This window comes from Canis lupus, chromosome 23, assembly GCF_048164855.1.
Source record: "Canis lupus baileyi chromosome 23, mCanLup2.hap1, whole genome shotgun sequence".
NCBI classification, from domain to species: Eukaryota; Metazoa; Chordata; class Mammalia; order Carnivora; family Canidae; genus Canis; species Canis lupus.
Genome location: NC_132860.1, coordinates 22,079,590 through 22,092,088, shown reverse-complemented (window position 1 = coordinate 22,092,088; position 12,499 = coordinate 22,079,590). Strand labels below are relative to the sequence as shown.

At 36.3% G+C, this 12,499-nt stretch overlaps 1 protein-coding gene and 1 pseudogene across 1 annotated transcript; one reads left to right on the top strand and one right to left on the bottom strand.

The window, feature by feature from the left end:
* Nucleotides 1-369: 369 nt before the first annotated feature.
* LOC140615462 (olfactory receptor 52N1) lies at nucleotides 370-1,332 on the bottom strand. Its single transcript, XM_072795324.1, has one exon. It carries the CDS (start codon nucleotides 1,330-1,332, stop codon nucleotides 370-372), a length of 963 nt encoding a protein of 320 aa, XP_072651425.1.
* Nucleotides 1,333-6,950: 5,618 nt separating this feature from the next.
* LOC140615255 (pyruvate dehydrogenase (acetyl-transferring) kinase isozyme 1, mitochondrial pseudogene) lies at nucleotides 6,951-8,134 on the top strand (annotated as a pseudogene).
* The last annotated feature ends 4,365 nt before the right edge of the window (nucleotides 8,135-12,499 follow it).

Genomic DNA, 12,499 nt, shown 5'->3' with positions numbered 1-12,499 from the left:
AGAACTTGGGAAAGAAGAATGAACGCCAAATGGTTTTGGCAGAAGAATGTTGAGATAAATAAATTAGCACAGACATTGATGAACACAGCTCCTGTTTTGCCAGGGATTTAATTTTTTTAAAAAGTTCAGAACTCCAGTCCTAGTGGTCCAACAATTGTCCCCAATGAGTAAGAGTCTTTTAAGAACACAGAATTTCAGGAGAGAAAGTCTGCCTAATGGGCATAGTGGTACCCTTTAAAGGAAGTAAAAGAACTAAAGTTCCATGGAAGTATTTCCTGTGGCCAGATATCTGTTTTCATTTGGAGAATTCCTTATAGACTTGGTGATTTCAGCCTGGCTAAGAGAATCAAACTTCTCAAAAGATTCTACTTAAATGCTATGAGAATTGCCCTTTCCCTTAAGCAAGAATCTAATGACACTTTCTCGTATCTGCTTGGTTTTCACCCCATACACAATAGGGTTCATTGTGGGAGGCATGAGCAGATAGAGATTAGCCATAATAATGTGTATGTGTGGAGGAATGGTGTGTCCCCCAAACCGGTGGGTAAAGAAGGTGAAGAAGGCTGGGACATAGGTGATGACAATGGCACAGATGTGGGCAGTACATGTGCTGAAGGCCTTCTGCTGAGCATCTGCTGATGAGAGACTCACAACTGCTCGAAGGATCATTGTGTAGGAAATTGTGATGCATAAGATATCAAAGCCCCCAATCAGAAGGGCAACCATTAAACCATAGATGGCATTGATCCTAACATTGCCACAGGATACCTTGGCCACAGACATGTGGTCACAGTAGGTGTGCGGTATGACATTGCCCCTGCAGTATGGCAGGCGCTTGGTAAGGTAAGTGAAAGGGATAACAAGCATTACACCTCTAAGAAAAGTGAGGAGTCCAGCCTTGGCAATGACTGAATTAGTGAGGATAGTAGCATAGCGCAGGGGGTAGCAGATGGCCACATAGCGGTCCAGAGCCATGAGCATGAGCACCCCAGACTCCATCCCTGTAAAAGTGTGCACAAAGAACATTTGGGCCAAGCAGGCCTTAAAATCAATCTCCTTGAGGTTGAACCACAATATGCAGAGTGTGTTGGGAAGAGTGCTGGTGCACATGAGCACATCTGTGAAGGAAAGAAGAGCTAGGAAGATGTACATAGGTCTGTGCAAGGTCTCTTCAGAGTAAATGAGGTACATGAGGCCAAAGTTCCCTGTGATGGCAATGCTGTACATGGTGCACAAGGGCAAGGAGATCCACAAATGTACTTCTTCCAGCCCAGGGATGCCATTTAAGATGAATGAAGCTGGAGTTAGGTAGGTACCATTTAGGAATGACATAACATCTGTTGGAATTTCATGGTACATCAGTTACAAAATTGCTCTGTAAGCAGGAAAAGAAAATGGTTCAAAGAGTAACTGACCAGCAGGATTTTGTTCCTAATAATGGCAAATTTGTTTTTCTTGTAGATTAATCACTAGATATGGTCTTTTATGTTGACTTTTATGTTGACTATGTGACCCACTGATTGAGTCCATGTCTTAAGCATTAGATATTGACAAGATAAACTGACTGAATTTAGTGGATGTGCTGGATCTGGATGTATCTAGGGTGTTTGGTTATCATGGTTTTGTTATCACAATTTGCTGTCCATTCTCCCAGCTGAAGCTGGTTACAAACTGACCAATTGGATGATCAAGAATTGATTAAATATTTGCCATGTGCTAAGGGCTCATCATTTTAGTCAGAGATACCTATTCCATTCTGAAATGTTAACAATTTTCAATGCTTCTTGTAGGCTCACCTTTCTAAAATAATCAGTTTTATTAGTGGACACCATGACAATGATTTCAAGGCATTAATTTTAGCATAAATTTCTCCCCTTTTGGTTTAAAGGAAACTTAAATTCAGAAAACTACAAATCATAGAATGATCTTAAAGGTAAAACAATAATTATCTTATTAATATCATTAAATAGTCACCTATTATTGATTTTGGATCACTACCACTGTAAATAGTGGGTGAAGAATCACTGAGAATGCAGTAACTTATGAGACATTAATGTTGTTCTAAGGTTAGAGTCTAATCCAATGTGAATAGAGATACTCATCACTTTAAAACAACGGACATTTACTTTAAGCACATAAAACTTTATTTTCTCTCTGTATTACAGTTTTAGGGAGCCATAGAATTGAATATTTCTCAGCCTATATAATTTTCAAAACTTATACTTTTTCTAGTATAAGGGATATATTCAATACATTTTTAAAGCCCATAAAAAAGGAAGCTGTGGAAGAATAAGAACTGACAAAAACATTTAAAAATAGTAAGGAGGATAATATTTGGTGTGATAGTATATTGTGAGGAGATAAGAACAAAGTTATGAGCATGTGGTGGATGCAAATAGGATGGAAAAGTCTGATGAAGTGGGCTATGTGGGGCTGGAATATGCTAATTTGGAAAAAAAATGTACGAGTAGTGAAATAAGAGGGTAGTCCTATCAAGGGGTGTTGAAGGGAAAATAGTCTCTGAAAAAAAAAAAAACTCCAAAATTTATAGTGTCTCCTAAACATATGAGAGGTGACCTCCCTGCCACTTCAGAGGTGTCTCTGTTGGAAGTCTAAGACTGTAGGTATTTGGCTCTGCTCTCCTCATGTCTTTTATAAAATTTTATATCTTTATTTTTTAAAAGATCAAGGCTGAGTACATGAAATCTAGAAGCGCTTAGAGTTGAGAGATAATTCAAATATCATAACTATGAGATGAGATGAAACCAATTTCCTGAAAGGAAAAGTGGACCAGAAACAGAAAACTATGGAATAAGGCTGTATCACTCTTCTGTTTCCTTCCACTGCATCTTGGAAATACTCGTTTTAACTTCCATAACCAGTGGGACTGATTACCTCTCTTTAGAATACTCCTCACAAGGATTATATCTAAATAGCTGAAACACTAATGTTTTAATCAAAAGTGAAAATGGACCAGATAAGCCAGTATGTAAAAGCAGCTGTATGGTAGGGTACACTGTGTCTTTTCAAAAGTTAGGGGAATAACCCTACCTGACAACTATGTTATGCCTCATCTCAGCTCAGCTTTCATAATTTGCACCCATTCCCTTAACAAGAATGCACCCCAAATTCAGAAATCTGCTCACCCTGAAAGCTACTGGAGTTCTTCAAGGAACTGAAGACATATCCACAGATTAAGTCATATTCATGTCTATGTGATGTTTTTGGTCCTGCAGGAAGGATCTGAGACCTATATTGAGACCATGAGGAGGTAGGAGGAGGGAAGTTTTCTATTCTGCGTGTCTCTGTGTGTGTGTGTGTGTGTGTGTGCATGCAAGTGCATGTATGTGTGTGTTAGGTGTGTGATATAGTCTAAAGTTGGGAGCTGGGAAAACTCAATTGCTACTATCTCTTTCTACTATAGTCTCAGAGGAGAATGATTTCTTGTGTGTGTTCATAAGAAAAAAAAAGACTTAGGAATCAGATATATCTGGGTCCTAAGGACCCTGGCTCAGCCATTGGGAATTGTCTTAGGGATTATTTTCTCCCAAATTATAGATTAAGGCTTTTGAGGGAATATTTTTATAGGTACAACAAAGCATATGTATATCTGAAATAATTTAGACTTTCAGAATGAAATCTTTTTGGGAGAAAGACCCTGTCTTCTACCTTTTTCAAAATTTAGAACAATGTCATGCACAAAATTGGTATGGAAAAAATATTTTGAGGGAAAAATTAAATAATCTTGGTATACAAAAATTGAGCTTTATATGTGATCTTGTATTTAGTGTTCTTGATAAGTTTACTTTTTAATGTTAACATTTTATATAGATTATTTTGAATTATCTAGATATATAGCATCTCTTTGTGAATGATGAACATTTTATTCCCCCTTTCTTGTATTTTTTTGGTATTTTTTTCTTTCCTTATGACACTAGCTACAACACTCCTCTTGTGCAATATTTAACAGGAGGAGTGATCAAGGACATCTTTGTTTCTTCTAGTACTAAAGCCTACTAGGGCTAGAGAAACCTGGTTCTAAACAATCATGTGAAAACATGAATTTATACTATAACTCAAAAGCACAGCAGTACAACAATAAAAGTTATTATAAAATAAAAAGAGGTCACTTGTTTGGAATAAATCTTATTTGGCTAACTACTTATAGTAACATACAATAATTTATAATAATGTGCCTGTGCTTGCTGGTTGATAAATTCACTTGGACTTTCAGGTGTACCCCCATACCCTCCACACACATATACCTTGATACAAACATTTGGGATGTTCAGGAGAGTGTAATTCATTGCTGAGAAGAAAATTCTGGATTAATATCAAATAACTCACCATCATGAATATCTGCTATAGATTTTTATAGGTATGTTTTTTTTCCAGCTCTATTGAGATATAATTGACATATTGTGTAAGTTTGTGTAAGATTAAGGTGTACAATGTGATTATTTGATACAAAATATTTGCCACAATACTATTGTTTAACATGATTAGCCTCATATAGTTACCATTCTATTGTTGTTATTGTGGTGAGAACATTAGAGCTCTACTCTCATAGCAACTTTCAAGCATACGATACAATATTGTTAACTATAGTCATCATCCTGTACATTAGATTCTCTAAAACTTCGTTTTACAACTGTTTAAGTTTGTACCCTTTGATCAACATCTCCCAAATTTCCCTAACTTTCCCCACTGGCATCCACCATTCTACTGTTTCAATGAGTTTGATGTTCATAGATTCCACACATAAGTGAGATCATAAAATATGTGTTTCTCTGCCTGACCTACTTCACTCAGCATAACGCCATAATCTTATCATAAATGGCAAGATTTCCCTCTTTCATATGAATGATATTCTGTCAAATACATATGCTACATTTTCTTTACCCACTCATTCATCTCTGGACACTTTAGTTGTTTCCATGTCCTGGCCTGTTGTGATAATGCTACAATGAACATGAGAGTGCAGATATTTCTTTGAGATAATGATTTTATATCTTCAGATATAAACCTAGAAGTGAGATTGCTGGATCATATGGTATTTCTATTTGTAATTTTTTGAGGGAACTCTATGCTGTTTTCCACAGTGGCTGCACCAATTTGCATTCCCACCAACAGTGCACCAGAATTTCCCTTTCTCCACATCCTCTCCAAAATTTGTTATCCACTGTTTTTTGATAATAGCCATGCTAACAGATTTAGGATGATCTCCTTGTGGTTTCAATTCACATTTCCTTGAGGATTAGTGATGTTAAGTATTTTTTTTTATGTTCTTGTTGTCGATTTGTATGTCTTCTTTGAAAAACATCTATTTAAGTCCTCTGAACATTTTAAATAAAATCATGAGGGTTTTGCTTTTTTTCCTGAGCTATATAAATTGCTTATATATTTTGGATGTTAATCCCTTACCAGATATATGGTTTGTAAATACCTTCTTCCAGCCTTCAGGTTGCCTTTTCATTTTGTTGATTGCTTGTTTTGCTGTGCAGAATTTTTTTAGTTTAATACAATATCACTTGATTTTTGCTTTTTGTGTCATATCCAAAAAATCGTTGCCAAGACTTAAGCCAAGGAGATGGTCCCCTACATTTTCTTCTAGAAGTGTTATGGTTTCACATCTTGCATTGAAGACTTTAACCATTTTGAGTCCATTTTTTGTGAATATTGTAAGATGGAGGTCTAGGGCTCTTGATTATGTCCAATTGGTCTAGTCTGTTTTTATGCCAATCCCATACTGTTTTGAGTACTATGTTTTGTGACATAATTTGAAATTAGAGAGTGTGATGCTTCCAGCTTTGTGAGTGTTGGCGACTTATTCTTTTTAATTTGCTTCTTTTATATCATTTTATGGATTTATAATTCATTTATTCACTCACTTGCATTATTGGATATTTTTTTTTTGTTTCCTTTTGGGGGCTATTATGAGTAAACCTGTTCCTGACATTCATAGGCAAGTCTTTGTATAGACATATATTTTCAAATTTCTTATGCAAATATCCCAGGAGTAGAATTGCTGAGTCATATAGTAGGTGCATGTCTAAGTTTTGAAGCTAGAATTGAGGAACTCCGGGAAGTTCAATATGGTTCTAGATTTATACTGCAATGGACACCAGACAGTTCCTATGTTCCATCAGAGAAAGGTTGTTGAAATTTGGAAATAATTATTGAGGATTTTCCCTCTGGCTCAAATATATTCTTTTTTTTTTTAATTTTTAAATTGGAGTTCAATTTGCTAACATATAGCATAACACCCAGTGCTCATCCCTCCAGGTGCCCCCCTTAGTGCCCATCACCCAGTCACCCCAACCCCCCCGCCCACCTCCCTTTCCACTACCCCTTGTTCATTTCCCAGAGTTAGGTGTCTCTCATATTTTGTCACCCTCATTGATATTTTCACTCATTTTCTCTCCTTTCCCTTTATTCCCTTTCACTGATTTTTGTATTCCCCAAATGAATGAGACCATATATTGTTTGTCCTTTTCCGATTGACTTAATATATTCTAAATTCGTGTATCCTCCACTTTTTGAGAGTTTGTGTTATATCACTTCACTTTTACAAAAGATCTACATTAGTACTGTTTTTACTAAATGAAAAAAAAAATGAAGGAGATTTTCCCTTGTACCTAAAATGGCTAAAACCAAAACTAATGGTCAGTGTTTGCTGTGCAATGAGGTGTTATAGAGGCAGCGCACACCTGAGCAGCCAGAGCAGCCCCACTTGCTCCTTCCTCAGGAAACACACTCAGCATCTCAGCATCAAGCCTTCATGGCTTTGGAGTGTGTCTAGGAGCATCTGTGTTTTGTCTCCATGTATCCTGTGCACCCATTAACAAGATGTACCTTAAAATATCAGAAAAGCTCAAGAGATCATCTCAGGGTCTGGAAATGCTCACAAAATTTTCTATATAAATTAGTGGCAATTGTCTCTTTGTTTTATGCCACTAAGTCTTCTCCCAGATTATCTTCTCAGGACTCCATCAGTTCAATTGGTACAAAGCTGGTATATCCAGAGTCTTCAGGAACTTCTTGAATTTAAAGGCAAAAGTGCCGAAGAGGCTAAAACTATTTATGACTTTACAGATACTGTGATTCAGATCAGGAATCGACACAACGATGTTATTCCCACGATGGTGCAGGGTGTGATTGAATACAAAGAGAGCTTCGGGGTGGATCCTGTCACCAGCCAGAATGTTCAGTACCTTTAGGATCGCTTCTACAGGAGTCGCATTTCAATTAGAACGTTACTCAATCAGCACTCTTTATTGTTTGGTGGAAAAGGCAAAGGAAGCCCAGCTCATCGAAAACACATTGGAAGCATGAATCCAAACTGCGATGTAGTTGAAGTCATTAAAGATGGCTATGAAAATGCTAGGCGTCTGTGTGATTTGTATTATATTAACTCTCCTGAACTAGAACTTGAAGAATGAAATGCAAAACCACCAGGACAGCCAATACAAGTGGTTTATGTACCATCCCATCTCTATCACATGGTGTTTGGACTTTTCAGGAATGCGATGAGAGCAACGATGGAACACCATGCTGACAAAGGTGTTTACCCTCCTATTCAAGTCCACATCACACTGGGTAATGAGGATTTGACTGTGAAGATGAGTGACCGAGGAGGTGGTGTTCCTTTGAGGAAAATTGACAGACTCTTCAACTACATGTACTCAACGGCACCCCGGCCTCGTGTTGAGACGTCTCGAGCAGTGCCTCTGGCTGGTTTTGGTTATGGATTGCCCATCTCACGTCTTTATGCCCAATACTTCCAAGGAAACCTAAAACTATATTCTCTAGAGGGTTATGGGACAGATGCAGTCATCTACATTAAGGCTCTGTCAACAGAATCAATAGAGAGACTGCCAGTGTATAACAAGGCTGCCTGGAAGCATTACAATACCAACCATGAGGCTGACGACTGGTGTGTCCCCAGCAGAGAACCAAAAGACATGACAACATTTCGCAGTGCCTAGATACACTTGGGACACCGTGAACATCCAAATGTGGCTTTTGTATTAAATTTGGAAGGGATGACGTTCAGAACTACATTATACCAAATACTTCACGTGTTATTTTCAAAATTAACTATTTGGGTAGAATAAATGGGAAGTGAATTCCATTTATGTCTGTTAAACCTCCTAAAGGATGAAATTGCACCTATTTTGCACTTATATTTTCACAATTAATTGAACATATTTTTAAACAACTGTAGTTTTGGTCAACTTTCCTCTTTATGGTAGACTTCAGAAGCATGGAAGTCTTTGTGTTTCTAACAGAAAGCTGTGTGGTTTTTAAAGAACTTTTCATTTATGTGTGCTAGAAACATTTTCTTAATGATACTGATTAAGCTAGTTAGCCATCCGTTTTTTGGAGTTGTGACCTCCATTATTAATGCGTAATGACAATTGTAAAAAGATGGTCCTCAGATGTACCAGTGACTAACTATAAGTAAAGCAAAAGATAGTTGCTCTGCAAGTCTAGCATCAGCCACCTTTCAGCATCTACATGCATCATCTTCACTCTGAAGTTGACTTACCATTTTTTAATTTCATTGCAAAGGATTGCAATAGGTTCCCTATGTAGCTAAGCCAAGATGGTGGGCAATCTACTCTTAATATGCATGTGATTAAATGCAGGGAGAAATTTTTACACTAAAAACAAACTAGCAGCTGCTAAAATTCTAGAGAAGAAATTGAGGTCAAAGTAGTGAGTCCTCAAACTATCAATTATTGAGTTTACCTGGGGGATATTTTGAACAGAATTTTTCTGGGTCTTACTCCAGACATATATATAATCAGACTCTACAGCTGGAGCCCAGAAATCTCAATTTTTAGAATGCTTCCTAGATGAGTCTGATGCCTCACCTAGTTAGGGAACTACTCCTTTAAAGTGAGTAATGTTACCACATTTGCTAAGGTAACAGAGATCTTTAGATTTTGATTCTTACATATTGAAAGGTCAGACTTCTAGACTCCAGGAGAGACCAACAGTCTCAGGCCTGGTGCAGTTAAAAGCAGGAGACACAGTGACTACCTGCAGACAGTCAGGTAACTGAAGAATCAGAACCACAAATGCACAAGGATTGACGAAGTACATTTATTTTATGAGAAATACCTAGACTTGGTTATCAGGAAAAATTCACCTAGGACTTAGCAGCAGTTCTTTGCATTCATATGATAATTTGCATTTTACAAATACTTTGGTATAATATGATCGCTCCCTTGGGCTTTAAAACAGGTACAGAGCGGGTGGTATCATCCTTGTTTTGAGACTCAGAGTGTGGCCAGAAGTTGCACAGCATTGGAGTCAGGGCCTGAACTCTGCAGATCACTGCCAGCCACCAGCTCTGGGAGACCATGAGGACGTTAGGGGAGTGGGGTCAGTCACAACTCAACTTTTAAAGTGACAGGGAAATATATCAAAAATAAATTTTAAAGTAAGATTTTGAATTTTTAAAGAACAGCTTTACTACTTAAATGTGGGAACTTTATCTGGAAAATACATCCGGTGGCAACACCTCATTCTCAAAAGGATTCCATGAGTTTAACAATTCTATATAAATTTATAAATCAGAAGGGTTGTAAAAGGGCAGTCCAGGACCCTCATTTGAGAGGTGACAGCCCTGAGACTCAGGGCTTCTTAGCTAATTTGACCAAATGTTGGAAAAAGATCCTTTACCCAATCGATTGTTCCTTAATTATGGATTTTGTGAAAAATAATAAGATATGCTAGTGGATGATTTATATTAATTCAAGGTATTACCGTTTTTTAGCTTTAAATTACACTTTTTTTTGTAATGATGAATATTTTAGAATTGTTTGAATCAAAATACTTTCTTTCCTAAATGAGACATTTGTACAACTGACATAAACTTGCTGTTTTACTTCTGAAACACTTCCCCTCCCCCCAAATTAAAGCTTTTCTCTATTTATGAGCTAAGAAATGATGTTTTTAAAGCAAAAGTGAAATGTTTTCCTTTAGCTTCTTTTTAAGGTATAACAGCTTTTTTACTTTATTATGTGGTAATGGACAGAAGATTACATACAAAAATGTCTGGGGGGCTAGCATTCTCCTCGGTGGTTTCAAATCATTGCGTTTTTAGATCCTTAGGTTGTTTTGTCCACCAGCATTTAGTGTGATGCCATGTAGATATAAAAATATACAGAAGGATAAGAAGTGGATACTAAGTGATTTTTATACCTGGGCATTGAATAAATGTGCCAACATTTTTTAGGAAGATTCGCAAAAATATTCTGACCTATACTTAAATTACTGGCTGGCTTTAGATGCCTTCATACTAAATAGTGATCACTTTCTTGCACTGTGAAGTTTTTACATGAAGATGTTGATGTGGAAGTCTACCATATTATTTTATAAAATGTTTTGTGTGTGGCAATAAACTGAAAACATGGGTCAAAAAAAAAAAAAAGCTAAATTTTACCTCTTGTCCATTAGAAGAGACCCACAAGACATCTATTTGTGAAGTGTCAAAAAAAAAAGTTTTCTTTGGCTTAGAAAATCCCCAGAGAAGCCACTAAGTGCTGATATATGGGGTTCCTAACCAATGTTATACAACTTCCTGAACAATACCACTCAAGAATGGAGACTTAAAAGCATCACACATCAGGGTGAGTTTGGGCAATTCAGAGGAAAAAAATATATAAGATGCACAGAAAATCTGCAACTAAATAGCAGGGATTTGAGTCAGAAAGTGACTGAATGTGAAGGACTAAATTATCTCACTCTAGACTTCTGAATGAATTTACAAACTGCCTGGAAGAGGGAGAAGTGGGGAAAAATAAAGTGCAATTAATAGCACCATAGTCTAATGTGCTAAGGACCAGAAATAATGTTACGAACAAGCAAATATCTGCACCATAATAGAAAAACTCTTCTCTTTGTAAATGGAAGAGTCTTCCTTAGGAAGTGCTAAGATCTCTATGAATGAAAATGAAATAGTCCAAGAGTTGAAAGGAATTCCTGTGACTATGTACCCCAACTTCTTAACAACATTCATGACACATATTATTCCCCCTTTGATGATAGTAATCTTGTTACCTTATTAGAGATGTATGTATGCATGAATGAATAACAATATTTGATCCCAGACCCATTTTCCTATAACTTTTCTTATTCATCATATGTGTGGTTAAAGTGTGGAAAATAATACAAAGGGCAATTACTTGCACTCCATGTACTCGTGTCAGTTTTATCTCCAGTTTGACTAACAGACAAACAAAATACCTGTAGGATTCTAGATATCTTGAAGTCATATTACCCACCCTCCAGATATTCTGATTTTTCAATATGCGCACTAGTTTGTTAAGGTATTTATATTCAATCAAGAAGACCAACCAAAAAGGACATTTTTAAATTAATTCATTCATTTATTCTAAAACTTTTTTCTTGTGCCAGTTACTACATTACATGCAAGAGACAGAGCAGTGAACAAAGTAGACAGAAATTCTGAGCATATAGATGTTATATTCTAGTGAGGGATTAAGTACAATACTATTTGCTGTGGAATACAGAAAATCTGGAAAGCAAGATGTTATGCCAAGATTGCCAAGATTGGCAGAGGTCTGGGGCTTGCAATTTTGAATTAAGGTAAGGAAAACCTTACTTTGAGTCTGACACTGAAACTATTAAAGGTATGTACCATGGTATCTGTGGAACAACAGCAGGTAGTGAAAGTGGTGAGTGGAAATTCTTCAGAATTTCAGTTCACTGTGTTCATTTTTGCTAAGTTTGAGAAGCCTCCAGTAGGTATGGATAGACTGAGAGGATCAGAGTTAGAGCAAGGGGAGATTGAAAAGAGTTCTAATTTTACAGGATGTTGTAAACGAATATAGAAATGCTGGCTTTTGCTCCGAATGTGATGTAAGGATACTAGAGGTTTTGAGGGGTGCCTAGACATTGTTTTGTTTCATTTATTTTTTAAAGCAAGATAATGTAATATTACTAAAGGTAAGTATGATAGTATTATATATATTGCTTATTATATTCTAAGTTGTGAAAATTTCCGCGATTTACTTAACTTTTCCAGGGTTTGTGTAATGTACAGTCAAGCAAATTGCTTCAACAAAATCATCAGTTCTAATCTTTTTCCGTTTCTTAGAAAAAAATGCTTTTATCTTTTTTTAATATGTTGGTATTATTTATACAGCATCATTTGAAAAGTTTTCCACTTGTTAAAAGTAATGAGTAAAAACAAATTACTTATATAGAAAAATCTTAGGCTAAATTATCTCCTTTTCTCTATCTCTCACATACACAGACATGCGTAAGACAGAGAAAACAGAAGTAATCAAAATTGCAACTTTGGTAAAGACTGTTATACAGGGGAGATTAAAATATAACAAAAAAAATAAAATAAAATATAACAAAAGAATATATATTTTTGAGAATGCAATAAAATATACAACATAATGTTGTGGAAAATGAATAACTCAAGTTGCAAACAACTTGAGAAGGACTTTTAAAA